At 33.8% G+C, this 18,763-nt stretch overlaps 3 protein-coding genes across 5 annotated transcripts; 1 reads left to right on the forward strand and 2 right to left on the reverse strand.

The window, feature by feature from the left end:
- The first annotated feature begins 127 nt into the window (after positions 1-127).
- LOC107482790 (probable sucrose-phosphate synthase 2) lies at positions 128-5,652 on the forward strand. The gene is made up of 12 exons (XM_016103368.3): positions 128-621; positions 889-1,124; positions 1,388-1,451; positions 1,532-2,221; positions 2,295-2,429; positions 2,491-2,622; positions 2,707-2,883; positions 2,961-3,014; positions 3,321-3,383; positions 3,576-4,499; positions 4,610-4,737; positions 5,078-5,652. The coding sequence occupies exons 1-12, from the start codon at positions 343-345 to the stop codon at positions 5,358-5,360; spliced, it is 3,165 nt and encodes a 1,054-aa protein (XP_015958854.1). The 5' UTR covers positions 128-342; the 3' UTR covers positions 5,361-5,652.
- A 1,185-nt stretch (positions 5,653-6,837) lies between these two features.
- LOC107482787 (glucan endo-1,3-beta-glucosidase 4) lies at positions 6,838-10,439 on the reverse strand. Of its 2 annotated transcripts, none has more exons than XM_016103367.3 (5): positions 10,272-10,439; positions 9,363-9,468; positions 7,712-8,959; positions 7,327-7,354; positions 6,838-7,229 (listed from the first exon to the last, which is right to left on the reverse strand). In XM_016103367.3, exons 2-5 carry the CDS (start codon positions 9,427-9,429, stop codon positions 7,076-7,078), a joined length of 1,497 nt encoding a protein of 498 aa, XP_015958853.1. In that variant the 5' UTR covers positions 9,430-9,468; positions 10,272-10,439; the 3' UTR covers positions 6,838-7,075. The 2 variants fall into 2 exon arrangements, with proteins under 2 accessions (XP_015958853.1, XP_015958852.1); XM_016103366.3 differs by having other exon boundaries at positions 9,363-9,503.
- Positions 10,440-12,477: 2,038 nt separating this feature from the next.
- Positions 12,478-16,136, reverse strand: LOC107482786 (serine/arginine-rich SC35-like splicing factor SCL33). 2 transcript variants are annotated; one of them, XM_016103365.3, is made up of 6 exons: positions 15,906-16,136; positions 15,654-15,804; positions 14,951-15,028; positions 14,072-14,233; positions 13,400-13,540; positions 12,478-12,895 (listed from the first exon to the last, which is right to left on the reverse strand). In XM_016103365.3, the coding sequence occupies exons 2-6, from the start codon at positions 15,800-15,802 to the stop codon at positions 12,676-12,678; spliced, it is 750 nt and encodes a 249-aa protein (XP_015958851.1). In that variant the 5' UTR covers positions 15,803-15,804; positions 15,906-16,136; the 3' UTR covers positions 12,478-12,675. The 2 variants fall into 2 exon arrangements, with proteins under 2 accessions (XP_015958851.1, XP_020995423.2); XM_021139764.2 differs by lacking the exon at positions 15,906-16,136 and having other exon boundaries at positions 15,654-15,821.
- Positions 16,137-18,763: the final 2,627 nt, after the last annotated feature.

Below are 18,763 nucleotides of genomic sequence, written 5' to 3' on the forward strand. Positions count from 1 at the left end.
TAGTATTAGTTAATGTAAGAAACAGTGAACGAATCTGCTATTGTGTTTGATGTGTACACGTGTCCACATCGGTGACCCACCATTCCATGCCATGTGGTTGTCTTGCCTTTGCCATCTCCTTCTCCTCCACTCTTGTTTCTGTTATTTGAATTCAACATAACCAACACATCCTTCTTTTCCTTTCATCTTTGAACTCTTCCAAAAGCACACACACCCCTCCTTCTACGTTCTTCCAGACAAGTAACAAACACTTGTTCTTCTTTCACTTCATACAACCAAGCCATGCACGTGCACTACGCAACATAGAAAAACAAACACAAGAAAAACAAACAGAAAAAGAAAATGGCTGGAAATGAATGGATAAATGGGTACCTGGAGGCAATACTGTCGACAGGGGCATCCAACATCGAGGAACAGAAGCCAGCGCCTGTTACTCTCAAAGATGGAGGCCACTTCAATCCGACAAAGTACTTTGTTGAAGAGGTTGTTGCAAGTGTGGACGAGTCTGATCTTTACCGCACTTGGATCAAGGTTGTTGCAACCAGGAACACAAGGGAGAGAAGCTCTAGGCTTGAGAATATGTGCTGGCGCATATGGCATCTTACTCGCAAGAAGAAGCAGGTCTCTCTCTCTCTCTCTCTCTCTTCTCTTCCATCCCTCTGCATTGCTTTCTCATATACAGGATATATTTCGTTGAGTTTAATTTTGATGCAATCACATCCGTTCTTTTGGAGGATCATTCACACAGTGCGTGTAAAACCATTTTACAATATTGTTCCATCATTGATTATTTTGTTAGAAAATATGGAAAATGTAATCAGTTACTTATTAGCTATTTCTTTTTATGTTTATGTTCCAATTCCAAATCGACTTGGATGGTTTGTGCAGTTGGAATGGGAGGAAGGGCAGAGGCAGACGCAACGAAGGTTAGAGCGGGAACAAGGCCGCAGGGATGCAGCTGAGGATATGTCGGAGGACTTGTCGGAAATGGAAAAGGGCGACATTCTTATGGAGATGGTGCAGAGTAATGAGACCTCAAAGAAAACTTTTCAGCGCCAGGTTTCTAGCTTGGAAGTATGGTCTGATGACAAAAAAGAAAAGAAGCTATATATTGTCCTCATAAGGTATCATCACAAGTGTGCAGAGTCCTTTTAATTTGGCATCTTTATAAAGAAAAGTCTAGGGGGCCAGCAACTTTATTAAATTCTGGTCAGCATGTAACTAGCAAAACAAAAGTGAGTAATCCTACACTATTGGATGAAATCTCACTCCATTAAAAACATCATTAATGGCTACTTGATGGCTACAAATTACAAAAATTGCTGGCCCCTACACTCTTCTCTTCATAAATATATGCTGGAAAATAATAGTTCACTCTGTTCCACAGTTTGCATGGATTGGTTCGTGGAGAAAACATGGAACTTGGTCGAGATTCTGATACTGGTGGACAGGTAATTTAAATACTCACATTCTCTCATGTCAAAACTGAACCTGTTTATGGGTGATTAATGATTAATCAATGTGATGGCAGATTAAATATGTGGTAGAACTTGCTCGTGCGCTTGCGAAAATGCCTGGAGTGTACAGAGTTGATCTGTTTACGCGCCAAATCTCGTCGCCTGAAATCGATTGGAGCTATGGAGAGCCTACAGAAATGCTAACTGCAGGGCAAGATGATGATGATTGTGTTGGGGAGAGCAGTGGTGCTTATATAATTAGAATACCTTTTGGTCCACGCGAGAAGTATCTTCGCAAAGAACTTCTTTGGCCTTATATTCGAGAATTTGTGGATGGAGCATTGGCTCACATTCTCAACATGTCAAAAGTATTGAGTGAACAAATTGGTGGAGGCCAACCTGTTTGGCCATATGTAATTCATGGACATTATGCTGATGCTGGAGATAGTGCTGCTCTTCTTTCAGGTGCCTTGAATGTGCCTATGGTCTTGACAGGTCATTCACTTGGAAGAAACAAGCTCGAACAGCTTCTTAAGCATCGCCAATCAATGGAGGATATCAATTCAACATACAAGATGATGAGGAGGATTGAAGCAGAAGAACTTTCCTTAGATGCTGCTGAACTTGTCATCACCAGCACAAAACAGGAAATTGAGGAACAGTGGGGACTTTATGATGGATTTGATGTAAAGCTTGAGAAAGTATTGCGTGCTCGTGCAAGACGTGGCGTCGACTGTCATGGTCGATTCATGCCAAGGATGGCGGTAATATGTTAATTGAATTGATGTTACACTTTGTTACTTTAGCTTTTGAATCTTGTGGCTCAAACTTTCTCAGGTTATCCCACCCGGAATGGACTTCAGCAATGTTGTGACTCAAGAAGATGGCCCTGAAGTTGATGGGGATCTTGCTCAGCTTACTAGTAGTTCCGAAGGCAATTCGCCGAAAACAATGCCTCCAATTTGGTCAGAAGTGAGTAACTTTCTGTCCACAAAATATTACACATTAGTTTGCAACTGACAGCTTTGCACAGGTGATGCGTTTCTTTACCAATCCTCACAAACCTATGATCTTGGCCTTATCGAGGCCGGATCCGAAGAAGAACATCATCACTCTTTTGAAAGCCTTTGGCGAGAGCCGTCCCTTAAGAGAACTAGCTAATCTTGTAAGTTAACTTCACTTAAAATGTCTGTCTTCAGTGGAGATTATGGTTATGTACCTGAAAAAGGACTAATGTGTTTCGAAACAGACTCTCATCATGGGTAACAGGGATGACATAGATGAGATGTCTTCTGGGAATGCCAGTGTGCTCACAACAGTGTTGAAAATCATTGATAAGTATGATCTATATGGTCAAGTTGCATATCCCAAACATCACAAGCAAGCTGATGTTCCAGAGATATACCGATTTGCTGCGAAAACAAGGGTATGTCCCAGTTATGTAGCATTTACTTCTTATCTATTCACAATTATCAATTGCTAATTATCCGGAATTTCACTCAGGGAGTTTTCATCAATCCTGCTTTAGTGGAGCCTTTTGGTCTTACTTTGATTGAGGTAGGATTTAATTAATCAAATTCTTTGGCAGTATTGTTCTCATTTTTGTTAGAATATAATTAGGATCAATTAGGATCAATTAGTATTATTTAGTATATTTGAATATTTATTATAGGAGATTACGTCTTTATTATTACGATTCTATTAGTACCTATAAATATCCTTTTATATTGTATCATTCTATACGACTTGAATAGATAACTTGATACACTCAATAATACACAAATCCTTCCTCCAGTTTAGTCTCTTGTTTCTAACAACTTTAATGCTCAATTAATCAATTTTATTCCCCTAAACATCGTGCAGGCTGCAGCTCATGGTCTTCCGATGGTGGCCACTAAAAATGGCGGACCGGTTGACATTCATCGGGTAAACAAAGAATTATCTTTGCTAGTTCATTGTGAGCTATTTCTCAGATGCAACAAGAAGAAGAATGAAAACACAACAACTAAGCTATTGAGTTCTTTCTTAGATGAAATAATTCTACAATAGATATCTTGTCATAAAGGCTTTAGACTAAAAAATTTCTCTTACCTGTTATGTTTACTTATGATATGTCAGGCTCTGAACAACGGTTTGCTTGTGGATCCTCACGATCAGCAAGCAATTGCTAATGCACTTCTCAAGTTGTTGTCAGATAAAAGCATGTGGCAAGAGTGCAGAAAAAACGGCTTGAAGAACATACACCTTTTCTCATGGCCGGAACATTGTCGTACTTATTTGACTAGAGTGGCAGCCTGCCGGATGAGGCATCCACAATGGCAGACTAGCACTCCAGGGGATGACATACCGGCCGAGGAGTCTTTCAACGACTCGCTTAAGGATGTGCAGGACATGTCCCTTAGGCTGTCAATCGATGGCGACTTGGCTGGATTTAGCGGAGGACATGACATGCAAGACCAAGTGAAGAGGGTGCTTATGAGCAGGATGAAGAAGTTAGACCATGGTTCTAATGACAATGATGGTGGAAATAAACTTCAGGACAATGCTGTTGGAAAATATCCTCTACTTAGGAGGCGTCGCATGTTGATTGTGATAGCACTTGATTCTTATAAAAGTACTGGACTCCCAGACAAGAACATGATTAAAATTGTGCAAAGTATTATGAAAGCTGCTCAACTAGACCCTCATAATGCAAAAATATCTGGATTTGTTCTGTCTACGGCGATGCCTATGTCGGAAGCAGTTGATTTCCTTAAATCCGGGAATATTCAAGCAAAGGATTTTGATGCTTTAATTTGCAGCAGTGGAAGTGAAGTTTACTACCCTTGTACTCCTACAGAAGATGGAAAGCTTGTGCCTGATATGGATTATTGTGCCCATATCGACTATCGTTGGGGTTATGAGGGTCTGAAAAACACCATTTCCAAGCTTATGAATACATCTGAAGTTGAAGGGAAAAAGTCTTCTTCAAGTCCTATTGTGGAAGAGTTGAAATCAAGCAATTCCCATTGTATCTCGTATAAAATAAAGGATCCTAGTAAGGTAAATGAGATTTTGTATATTGGTAGTAAGGAGGTATTTCACCAACGAGTTATAGTTCAAATGATATAGTCTTTCCATACTCATCTAAAAGTCGCGGATTCTGTTTGCAGGTCAGGAAAGTTGATGACTTGCGGCAGAAGCTTAGGATGCGAGGCTTACGCTGCCATCCTATGTACTGTAGGAGGTCTACGTGTATGCAGGTTGTTCCGCTTCTTGCATCCAGAGCACAGGCACTCAGGTAATATTCATTCCTCTGTGGCTTTTTAATTTGAAGAAACATAAGTCCTTCACCTTCCAAAATACGAGATATTTAAGTCTGTTCATTCAAAATATACAAGGACAAATAAATCCTCTCAAAAAACTTAGATGTCTCGTTTTTTAAAAAATGAGAGACGTTTTTGTATTTTCAATTAGTCAATGACTTATTTGTGTTCGAGATAAAAAATCAAGAACTTATTTGTCAATTTTTTTTAACATACACTCGTTTATTCACGTGCCTCTACCTATTTATTATAGTTCATTTGTCAAACATAAATCACGTTAACACTAACTCACTCTTAACTAAAATCAATTGTTAGGTATCTCTTTGTACGCTGGGGACCAAACGTTGCAAACATGTATGTCGTCGTCGGAGAAACTGGGGACACCGATTACGAAGAACTGATTTCCGGAACTCACAAGACAATAATCATAAAAGGAGTGGTTACTAAGGGTTCAGAAGAAGTACTTAGAAGCCAAGGAAGCTACCATAGAGAAGATGTGGTACAAGATGGCAGTTCCAATGTTGCAGAAATCAGTGAAGCAACAGAGAACAACATTGCTAGTGCCCTCAAGCAACTCTCTCAAGCTGGACCAATGTGAGGTCCTTCTTCATTGCTTGGTACAAATATATGTATATGTTTATTTTTTTTAAAAAAAAAAGAAAAAATAATTATTACTTATAAATATTAGCACAAATTAAAATAATTGGATGTAATTATGTTACTATGAAGCATAGAATCTGGCCAAGATATAGCTAGATTATGGGTTCCTTTGTTACAAAAAAAATGCTTTCTTGTTTGTACTCTTGAACAATTTTCTTTTCAAAGTATAGGTGCCACTGATGCAGTGATGCTAAATATGAAACTTTTAGTAGGATGGGAGTAGGATGGATATATATTTTATAAAATATGCAAATTAATTAATTTAAAATTTAATTATAAAATTAAAAAGTTTGTATATAAATTAGATTTTAAGTAAATTATAAAAATATTTAAGTTCAAATGTATTCATTTGACTTTATATAATCATCTTAATTTTTGTTATTTTAAGTATTTTTTTTTGTTTATTGAGTTCGATTTTGATATATTTATAGTAAAAAATATTTTATATAGTCGTTTGATTATATTTATTTTTTTAGATCATCATTCACACAGTTAATGAAAAAGTAATTATTTATACCAATGTAATGTTACACATAATTATATGTACGTGTAAAATAATAATTTATTTTTTATTTTATAATGATTAAAGATTCAAAATGCTGGCTCATATTATATGGTTTATTTTGTGATTTTTTTGCTAAATTTTAAAATTTAAAGTTCGTCAAATTATGAATATTAGATGATGTGTATTTAAGCATAAATTTGATAATGTGTTACAATTTGTAATTCACTTATTATCTCTTTTTTTTATTTTTTATCTTGTATATTTACAGAAAATTTTTCTATTTTTTTTAATTTTTCTAAATTAATTTTCGATTGGACATTTGAATATTTGAACCGATCCAACCTAAATTTAACCAGTTCAACTCCATTTACAAAGCATCTTTTAGCTGATCCAACTCAAACCAATTAAATTTCTAATTTTTTTTAAACTAGAACCAACTCGAGTCGTTAACACCCTAGCTTTTCTACCAAATGGTAACACAAACTTCTGACTTTATTAGTTATTTCCACCATGTGTGGTTTTATGGCAGAACCCACTTTTCTTTGCTACAAGTCCTGGATAACAGCTACCTTGGATTTATTAAACTACTCTTCCACCTTAGCCAATGACAACAATAAAAAAATTTCGTAACCCACAAATTCAGCCCAACAAAATACATAAATTTAATTACAATTTTAGTCTTTATTATCTTATCACTTATCTTTTCTTTATCTTATCTTTAGTTGTTCTTATCTTATCTTTATTTGCTTTTATCGCTTTTATCTTTCATAAGATAATGCTCTATATATATTTAATTTTACCCTCATAGTTTATAACACTACAATACAATTCAACCAATCAACAATCAATAAAATTTCTTTTCTTTACTTTCCCTATTATTTCACAATTTTATCAGGATTAAAAAAGAACTACTTACTAAACACACAAATGATTTCTTCAAAAAGCCAAATCTCCTGTTTGTATTCTCACAGCTAAAACTACCTATCTAGATAATAAATCAAAACTACACCAAATACACCATACAAGATAAAATGTAAAATTTGGTTTCTAAATAACATCCAAAAGAAAACTCTCAGCAAAAACTTATGGGGACTACCTTCCCACAATCATTGAACTGCAAACAAATGTCAAAGAGTTTTAACTTTAGGTCATAATGACACTAGGGCAAAAAAGACACTAATAACAGATATCAAAGACTGAAGGATGGGAACTTGAAGGTTTGAGCTTGCTCCAAAAGAACCCATAGGTGCAATTGCTGCTGTAGATGATGAACTCCGTCCAGCGCCGCCTGACGAGTTGGAACTGATAACCAAAGTATCAAATGCTCAAATCAGATTTTGGAAATGTAAACATAAAATAAAAGTCTAATTCATAATAAACGCATTCTTCAAATTCTCACCTTCCTGCATATACACAAGATCCATAACCTGAAAGAAAGTGGGAATGAAATTTGAGCTTCAAAGAATCAGAACATATCTACAAAAAATACTTGGGTGCTTATTAAACAAGAGTTTAATTTCGATGGACTAACATTGTAAAGCGTTTTAAGCAGTCATGCAATTACATCCGTTCTTTTGGATGACCAATCACGCGGTAAATGTAAAAGGTAGTTAAAGGTAGTTATTTTTACTATTTGACGTTACGTAATTAGATGCACGTGTAAAACTACTTTACACACAGTGCATCAAAATTAAATTCATTAAATATTACACTGACAAATTCAGAACCAATAAGATAATGAGATTGGAAGTTAAAATAGAAAATAAGAAGCTGCAAAGACTTACTAGGATCCTCAGCAGTCACCATAGCTGTTCCATCAAAATCACAAGTTCCCCCAGCATTATGCATTTTCTGATAATAATCATTGTAAGCATAAGAGGCATGGCTTTTCAAGTTATTGGGGAGATAGCATGGCCGCCCTGCTTGAATCGCTGCGCAATTAGCTTGGCCTTGTCCACAAGCCCAGTTCAGACCAGCTTGCAGTTTATCAGTGTCTGCACCATCTTTGGCAACACAGAAAACTGCTGAAGAATTTCCAGTATTCTGAACAGAACCACTAAAACTCAAAGGATAAACAGCACTTCCATTAGTATAAAAAACACCCCAATTCTTCTCCGATGTCGGTCCATTCCTCTTGTCTTCATTAAACAGTTCATATATGTAAGTGTTAATGGCTATCTTTGGCTGACTAGGGGGACCTGAATCATTGAGAACTCGCCGAATCAAATTAGTATTGTAACTCTCAGCATTCTCTGAGGTAGCATCCGGTTCATCTGCTCCACCAAAACTAGGCCAACCAGTCTCTGTGACAATAATGGGAATATTATCGAAATTGAAGGCACCTATTGAATAATAAGTAGCATCCACCATGGCATCAAACATACTATTATAATGGAAAAGTGTATTTGGATCAACAATTTGTTTCACTGAAGGGAGCGACCGGAAAAGAGCATATTCAATAGGGAAAATACCATCCCCTTTAGTGTATCCATAATAAGGGTAGGCATTTAACATGTAAGAGGAATTTGTGTTCCTTAGAAACTGAAGGAGTTGATAGATTGTAGAGTTCCATGAAGAGTTAAATGCAGCTGTAGAAGGTGGGAATGGCCGAGGGATAATATCCATGGATTGGGGAGTCGAAACTTTGACACGGAAGTTAAGGTTTGCAGCAATAAGAGCTTTGTGAAGATAATTCATGGCAGGAACAAGAACAGGAGCAATCTTTGGAATTATGGTAAGAACCTGACTGCCAACTGCTATTGCTGTGATATTAGTAGATGGCATGTAAGCAGCTACATTCTTGTTAACCCAGGCCGCTGCGACCGATGGAGATCTACCAATCCTAAGTAACTCCTCATTGGTGACACCAACAATCACTTCAATACCTGTGTTTGAAAGGGCTTGTAGCATGTGTGCATTGGCGTCGTATAGTCGCACATGGCCAATTTGATGCGCTTTCAGAATGGCTACTACATTTGCAGCAGATGGAAGATCAGAAACATCAGTGCCAATGTTTACCCCCACAAATGCACCTACATTGTTCAATAATGTCATCCAAAATCAATTGCAAAATTTATAAGGCAAATATATTGCCAACTCGTTAAGCAAAATTGCAAGAGCCTCAACATTGAAGTCCTTGCTTTATCAAATTAAGCATGAAACATCTCTTTGACTCTTTGATCTGTGTTTGGTAAGTGCATGTGAGATTGTTGGAGTCAACTTCAAGAACCAGCATGCGAAAAACTAAATGACTTCAACATTAAGAATTCACATACCATTGTTCAGTACAAGCCATATTAACAAGGCAATACAATCCTGAAGAGCCTTTCAGTATAGATCATTCTCCTTAGTACTTGGTGCACAAAATTTCAAACACACAAGCATATAAATCATTTAGATGAAGCTTAGAATTAAAAAAGGGAATAAATAAATTACCTAATGCACCGCTTAACATGGCGACAAGCAGCAATAAAACAGATTCGAGCCATTTTTTAAGCTTCATCCCATCCAGTATTACTGTAGTCAGCAAGATCAGCCCAATCTTGCAGACAAACAAATCATAAACTGTTAGCAACTCTGCAGTCAAATTGAAATCAAAATATTTAGCTAAATAACCAACATAAACAGAGAAAAGTAAACATCTTTAAACAACCAGAGAAGAATTATATAACTATGGATGATAATATACAAAACCGAAATAAAAAAGAAAGCAAATAAAACTGGATTCAAATTCGTATACACATGATTTTTTTGGTTACACGCGGTATCTCTCAACCCGACAGCCTAAGAACTAATCCGTCACGGATCTAAGCTCCATTTAAGGGTCTGGCCAATGAGTTGCTGCATGCACAAGGCGGAATTTGAACCCCCGGCACTTGTTTATGCGAACGAGTGAGCTGACCACTCGACCAACCTAAGTTGGTGCGTATACACAAACGAGCTTTCTAGAGGTAAACCATACCAGAAGGATTGCCTATGATCTACTAAGTATGCAATGACCAAAAACCTCAACAAATTCTTTGCCTCTTAACACATACAAAAAAGTGAAAAGCCTTTTTTTTCTCTCTTCGTGTGTTGTTCATCTTCCACTTTTTGTTCAAACAGTGATTTGACAGTAAAAACCATGTTGAAGCATCAAACATACTGAAAATTTACCTCCATTGAACCATAATCCAGAATTCTATATTAAAAATGAGACATGCAATTATGATTTATGAATTAACCCTCAAACAGTGTTTCACCTAGTTTGGCCTCCTAACAACATATATGAAATAAGCATAGAAATAAATAAGAAAGGAAAATAGATAATAAGAGAAGATGCATGCTCAATGAAACTGATCTAACCTTAGCTGCTAAGAACCCGAAGTAGAAGTAGAAGCATCAAATTTGTGACTGTTTGTAACAATTCAATGAATGTGCAAATTGTTAGTAGCTTCTCTCTCTGTTTTGCTTTGTGGTACTTCTTGTTCTTCTGTTCACACCTCACTAGTTCCCTCCACTTGTTGGCACAAATATTTTATTTTGTTAATTCTTAAAGTATTTGAGAGCTAAGAAACTTTTCTTCCCATATTTTTTTTATTTATTTTTGTAATAAAGACATGCCTTTTCGATTTTCCCTCCAGTGCAAACCAAAAGTCGTTCATTTTCTACTTTGGTTCAATCACAAATCAAAAAGTGCACAATGCACAAAATATCTAAAAAGAGAAGAATATAAGATGATACCAAATTTATTATTTTTAACTATGAGTTAGCTATCAATATTTATAAGCTATGATGCACGGATACGACACGGGACGCAATACGGTACGAACAGGCGAATTCTAAAATCTTATAAGATACGGGAATACGTATATATAAAATATAAAGTATTTTTTAGATAAATCGTGATGATATTTTGATATTTTATTGATATTAAAATATAAATTAATTTTTTAATTATTTTAATGTCTTATTTTAATTATATCAAGTATTTAAAATATTTTTTGTTTTAATAAATAATAATATATACTATATCTAAATTTATTTAAAGAATATATATACTTTTTATTAAGACACGGTTAGACACATCAGGTATACATGTCAGACGAGTATTAGTGAATATTGTGTCCGAAATGTGTCCGACATGTGGACACGACAACTCAACGAAATATCCGTACTTTATAATTACAAGTATAGAATCAAATATGTTATTATATTATTAAATTAAAAAATTAAAATTAATAATTAAATAATAATAAAAATTAATAAATTTTGATAACTAGCCAAAAGAAAGACGAATGATGCATTAGTTTGTAGATTTTGATCATTAAGATTACTTAGCTTAGCACTGTTTTAGAATTTGGATTACAATTTACAAACTTACAATAACTATTAGGGTAACTAACTATTAACTATAACAACAAATTTCATTTATAATTTATATTAATAATAACTTGAATTTATTTATAAAAATAAAGAATGAGTAGTCGTAACTGATCCTAGAGTACGCATTAAATGGATTTAAATATTAGATAATGTTATTGTTAGAAATTTAATTTAAGAGTCATGTTATATATAAGATAATTGGTTATATTATGCGTAAAAAATTACTAATCATTTTATTTTTTAATTTAAATGAAATATGTATATATTATCACGATTTAGAGTGAGAAATTAAGTATATCTAGAATCTAGTAGGAAAAGATGATTAAAACTGCAAATAGGATTGTTAATTAAAGCCATTATAGTATTAAACTTTACAGATTCTCTTTCTATGTTTTAGCTTCAAATCTTAAAACTAGAAAATTCCAACTTTATCAATGACATGACCAGCACAGTGTTTTTAAAAAGTCACGCATAAATTACATAAAAGCCTGTTCAACTTTCTATTCATTTTTTTTATATATGAAAAACACGGTCTTGTTAGAATTTTTTTAGAATAAAGTACTAAGATTGATAACGAAGGATTACGATATTAACAAATTTGACTATGAACAATCTAAAACAAATTTGTACTCATAAAAAATAAATTTTATTTGACAAAATTAATCAAATTCTAAAAAATTATTCAAAAATTCCAAACTACTGTTTTTAAATTAAAAAATAGAGGGAAAAAAAAAGGGACATACAGACTTATTAAACCCGACTTTAATTTTTTCTATTCTTTTTATTTGATTGATTACTCACTCTTGTTAACCTTCTTCCCAACCATCCCAAATATCTTCTTTACATTAGTAAGTGTAAAAATGTAAATTTCTTAAAGAAGGGACATCTGTAAATATTGAATTTATTTTATTTAATTTAAAATATCCCTAAATGTTGGCTCTGCAAGTGCCCAGTTAACAATCGTAGCCATCAGTCAGAGTCTCGAGGTTTTACAAAGATCGAGATTTTGATTACGGTATAACTTTTGACTATTCGAAGAACATCATAGGTGTCGCCACAGGAAATAGTATGTCTTCTAATCATCTCCTTGATATTAGGAAATGTGACGACACATTTCGAAAACAATGAATGCATAAACGAAAACAAACACCATCTAAAATAAAACTACATCGAAAATACAACCACATACCCAAGTCAGTATCCAACTTCTACTAGATGGAAAATAAGTAACAAGATCCCAATCAATATCCAACTTGAAAAAGTAAACTAATCTTAAAATGTTTTATTCCATAAACAACAAACTAGTAGTAGTTGAAGAGAAACAAATAATCTACTTAACACATTATCAAACAAAATCCAAAATCCAACATAAGTCCAACACGAGTTACTTGACGTTCTCACTGGCTGGGGACCTGCGCGCTGCCAGTTCCCTAACATCACGGTCTGGGGTTGGACTTCTGCTATGGGTTGGTCCCTTTGCCGGACTCTGACTACGGCTCCTTGAGCCACCGTTATAGGGTGGAGAACGCGAGGATGACCTCTCTCTACTATGATGTGAATATGATCTTTCTCGACTGTACCTTCTACCTTCAGGCGAGGGAGATCTGTGAAATAGGCAATGCTATATTAAAAATTTAACATGTCTTACCAATCAGTTACTAATTACCATGCATAAAAGCTGGTCAGTGCAACAAAAGTACAAAACCAACAGAAAGAGAAATCAAAATTCCCCAAATCCCAACAAAATTATGAGAACTAAATCATATTAATATTGTAGTTCATGCATAAATCCCACAAAAATATTGCACAAGTTGCTTTGAACTAAAATACAACCAGATAAATCGGCTATATATTATGCAAAACCCATCCAAATTAAAGTAAATATGAAACAAATCATGTTTATGAACAAAGTTAATGCACAAACCCTACACAACTACCCCACAACAGATTGCTTTGGACAAAACTACAGCCAAAAACACACCTGCTCTATATCTGTCTATTGTAATATAATCCTATTAAAATTAATATGAACCAAACCAAGAAAGGTTGGTTAAAAAACACCACATGAAGTAAAACTAAAAATATATGATTGGTTCCAGGCCACATACCTTGAATATTCCCTTCTTTTAGGAGGAGGGGAATAATAGTCACGACTATGGGAACGAGATCTATGACGTGGTGGTGGGGATCGAGAGTAGCGGGGTGATCGAGAATAACGAGGAGGAGACCTTCTTCGATCATATCGGCCCCTATGTAGGTATTAACATTTAAATTAGACAATCAGAATTCCAACTGACCTCTTTGCTGCAATGAGCAAGAAGTCTGCAGAACAATTGAAAGCTAAACTTTTAATATTTATATTTAGTAATAATAAGGACAAGCAATCATAAGGATAGAAGTACACAATTCAAATATAATGATGACAACAACAACGCTTTGACCTATTGGGTAGACTTGGCAATAACTCCGTGATACCAATTGCGAAGAATATGATAAACTGGTAACTGTCTACAATCAAACTGTTAAAAATATATGTAAAATATAAATCTAAACCTAGAATCTAAAACCAAATAAAGTTAAATTAATATTAGAACTGGAAAACTTTTAGGTATTTTTGGTTCAACTATTTGGAAAGCATCAACAATGACTGTAATACTTAACAAGCAAAATATTCAAGCTGAACAATATAGAGGATTTATAAACTCATGGAATATTATCATATACACCAGCATCTTGACTTCTGAGCAACATAACTAACAAGATGAGACGAGGCGGCATACCTTCTCTCCCTTGTTCTCATCTCACTTGGCTTCTTTCTATTCTCCTCGGCAAAGACAACAGTCAACTCCCGACCAAGTAGAACTTGACCATCCATATGATATTTGGCATCTGCCGCATCAGCAGGATCCACATACTGGACAAAACCAAAACCACGGGGTTCTCTACAAAAACAGAAAGATGGAAAACACAAGAAAATCCCAGATATGCCGTCACTACTGAGTATGCTCAATCAAATATGAAACCATATGAGAAATTTGTGTACACGGCAGAAGTTTACTAATACAAATGTTGCCGAAATATCCCCCAATAACATGGAAGGACAGGATAATAAAGCAAGCACTAGGCTGCTGACCTTTGTGTCAGTTTTAAGATCACTTGAAAATCTTCAAGACTTGGAACCTCTTCTCATAATGTAATCAAACTCACAAGTTGCTTGAAATCTTCACTACCAATAACATCTTCAAAAGAACTCTTAATTACTTGATTGATGTCTTCAAAACTCTAAATCACTGCTAAACCCCAAGAAAACTTATGCCGGCTTGCTATTACAATTGTAGTAGTTCTCAAAGAAAACAAAAAGTAAAAAATGAAAATAAAAAATCCCCTCGGCAAAAACAAGAACACTTGGAGAGTTCACAAATCAGAAATTCTCTCATGAATTTTAAAAATTTGATAAATGATGGAATAAAGAGAGATATTTGGGTATAATTTAGTCATTTTTACTACTATTATATTATTATATTATATAATGAGAATGAAAGCACAGAAACTAAAAATGACTTAGGAGACAATATTCAGACTCGTGGTTTTAAAAACAAAGTCCCAAAGATATAATTTTTTTCATAAAAAGAAAAATATAAAATAAAATAAAAGCTCACCCAGTGTAATAATCCTTGGGCAAGTAAATGTCCTTAAGGGCACCAAACTGACCAAAAGGTCTGCGAAGGTCCTCAGGCCTGCAACAATGGAAAATATTACATACATACACACACCTTACCCAAATCAAATAAAAAAAATATATAATAAAAAGTATTGGTTGAAGCCATGACATAGTGGTTGTCTCCTACATGTCTAAATGGAGTTCGAAATACCTTGCATTCAACTCACGAACTCTTTGGACCAACCATATATGATTCTTAATGGTTAATAGTTTCCATTATATATTTTTGTCTTATGTTCTCCTGTTATACCATTCCGTAAAATGCAAAGTACAGAATTTTTTAAAGTTGACTGAATGATTTTATATGTCATGTCCATTCGATGGTCAATAACACAGTACATAAAGTAAAATTTATCTGCACAATACTTAGATATATGGCAGCATAATATATGATACTAACTTCGGCAAGTAGCCTAGCAGGGTCAAACTAATTTCTAAGGTCTCTTAACATCACTTGGAAACACCAAAGAACTCCATAGCAAAGGACCTTAGGCGCCATGAACACTTTCCATAGTTAACTTCAATCGAAACACTGTTTAAGACAACTACTTCCCTAATCATAACTCCTAATCTCAAATTCTCAATAGCTTCGATACATGAACAATAATAATAAGGAGGAGGAGGAAAGAAAGAGTTTGTACCTACAATCATGGCGAAGGTTACGAACAAGAAGGCTGGTAGGGAGATCTCTAGAGCGGCCAGAGTAGCGACCTCTTGGGCTCGGACTCCTTCCTCTTCGGCTGTAACCCCTTGCCGGCGGTGGTGACGGGCTGTAACTCCTTCCTCTCATCTCTGCCATTGCCACCATTAATCGTCTTAGATCCGCAACATACAGAGACAGAGGTAGCTAGCTACATGGATATATTAGAAAGAAGAGAAAGAAAGAGAGTTACCTTGCAGAATAGCAGCAGAGCGGTTAAAATCGAAGAAAATAGGGTTAGGTTTAGGGTTTGAATAGGGGAAGGGAAGACGCCGCCGACTGATGTTCAACGCTTTCGTGTTTTTCTTTGCGATTTAGGGTTTGAGAAAGATGAGTAGGAAATACAGAAATAGTACGAGGAAAAGGAAAGTAAACTACCTAATAGAAGATTGTTTTATACTCCGGGAGGAACAGACTCTCCTTCTCCAAGATGCTTGCTTACCTTTCGATCATCATGTGCATAAGATAAAATATGATTCAACCATTGAAAAATAATAAAACAAAAGATTCTACCATACTACTAATTTTGTTGTTGACAAAAATATACTTAAATTTTGTTATCAATTAAAATACTTAATATTAAATATATATTTTTAAAAAGTATTTTAGAGATTAAAAAGAGATATTTTTATACTTAAAATTTAGTAATTTTTTGTTAAATATATATTTTTATAATTTTTTTTATCAACAACCAATAATACTTTTAAAAAATAAAATAAAAATATAGAGATTAAAAAAATATTATCTTAGCAGAAATTTCAAATCATAATCTGGATCCAGAATACTATCAAGCAGTTAAGGTTTTAATGATGCATGAACCCTGTGGAGTTGCAAACAAAAATTTATTTTGAATGGAGAATGGTGTTTGCATTTGATATTTTCCTAAGAAATTCGTAGAGTTTATCATCATCGATCAAAATAAATATCTAGTTTGTAGACGTCGAGATGCTGGTTATAACTTTGAGGTTTTAGGTATTCATTTGGATAATTGGTATGTTATACTACATAATAAATTTTTATTGATAAAATATGGTGCTCATATAAATGTTGAATGGTGCAATCAGTCAAGATTGATAAAGTATCTTTTTAATTATATTAAAAAGGGAAGTGATCAAATCACGGCTTCTTTTTATTCAAGTTCAACGCTTTCCACTTCTAATTCAATTATAGATGAAGTGAAAATGTGTTATGATTGTTGATATATCTCTCCCTATGAATCTGTTTAGAGAATATTTGCATTTAATATTCACTATAAAAAACTCTCAGTTGAACGGTTAAGTTTTCATTTACCCGATGAACAACTAATTATCTTTGAAAATTAAGACAATTTACAAAGAACTGTTGAGAAAGGAACAATTAAAGAATCAATATTCATAGCTTGGTTTCAAGCAAACGTAGAATATGAGGCAGCTAGACAATTAACTTATAACATTTTTTTCAACTGAATTTGTTTAGAAACACAGCTTTAGAATATGGGAGCCTAGGAAAAGAAATACTGTTATTTGTATATTATTCTTTGTCCCTTTATCAACGAGTGAATTATACTATTTAAAAATGTTACTCAATATTGTTAAAAGGGCCAAGAAGTTACGAAGAACTTTGGTCTTTCAATGATGTTATTTACCCGATATTTAGATATGCATGTTGTTGGAAATCAGGAGTATGAGCACAATCCAATCAATCATGTGTTAAATAATTTGTTATTGTTATTATATTAAAATGTTAATATAATAAGATTATTGATTAAATTTAGAAATTTATCATTATGATAATGATCATAATATTGAGAGATAAATCTTTTATAATTTAATCTAAATTATTCTTAGTCATAGGATTATTAAAAAGGATTGAAATGACTCACTCTGAGAATTCCTAATGGTTATAATTATCGCATATTTGTCAATAGGATATTCTCAAGATAAATATAGTAATAGAGTTTACTTTGACATGCGACTGTCATAGTAATTAACAATGTATTTATTATACATTGATTCCAAACACCTAATACCCTAAGATGCTAGTTGAATGGATATTGGGTATGATTTAAATACTTGTAGAATTAATTATTAGTCAATAATGAATCCGTCAACTCTTGGTAAAAAGTTTGAGCTCTATGATTATAATGGCTGAGATGAATAAAACCTTGGCCAAGGGGATTGAATGAATGAATATATGAGTTTTTTAAGTCATTCACAGTTCATTATAATAATGGTAACAAGTTAGAGTTTGACAATTAAACCATACTCTAAGGGTTAACCAAGAGCTGGAAAGATGGAAGGAATTATACTTTGTTCTTCTAAAGTTATTAGTAAAAATATATTACTTCATACTATCGGGTCGTTGAGGAGTGTTGCTAGACACCAACCTTGATTAGTAAATTTAATATGACTAATTTACTACCCGCTTAGTATTGAACCACCTATGGGGTCACACACTAACGAATGTTCTAATATTTGCTGTAGAATTATTTAATTATTATTTTAATTTGATCAAATAAATAATTATATTAATTCAGATGGAATATTATTATATTTTTTGCTAGCACGAAGAATATATAATAATATGATAATTGAGAATTTAAATGAGATTTGAGAATAATTAGTTATTCTATTTCTAAATTTGAATTCTAAATTTGGATGAGATCCTAACTAATTCTGCTTCAAATTGAGTTATGATATGATTCATAAATTTGAAGGATTCACATTTAGAATTTTAAGATATGATTTAGATTTAAATTTTAAGGGGTTGACAGCAAAAGTTGGTCTCGATGTGGATACGCATAGCGCCTTCGTATCATCAAAGGAGAAAGTGATTTTTAGTAAAGTGTTTAAAAGTATTTAGATTTGATCTATGTATTATTTCTAGAATAAAATTTAAGCACAAAATAGATCTTTAGGATTACCTTCTTTTTTTTTTCGCTGTGTATTATGAACTCATGGTAATCTTTCACATGTTACGTGCGTGGCTTACTTGATAATGATCAAGAATACATTGATGCTATTGAAGAAGCAAGTCACTGGGATTCTGAATATTATTTGAAAAAGTTGTTCG

Source organism: Arachis duranensis, chromosome 4, assembly GCF_000817695.3.
Source record: "Arachis duranensis cultivar V14167 chromosome 4, aradu.V14167.gnm2.J7QH, whole genome shotgun sequence".
NCBI classification, from domain to species: domain Eukaryota; kingdom Viridiplantae; phylum Streptophyta; class Magnoliopsida; order Fabales; family Fabaceae; genus Arachis; species Arachis duranensis.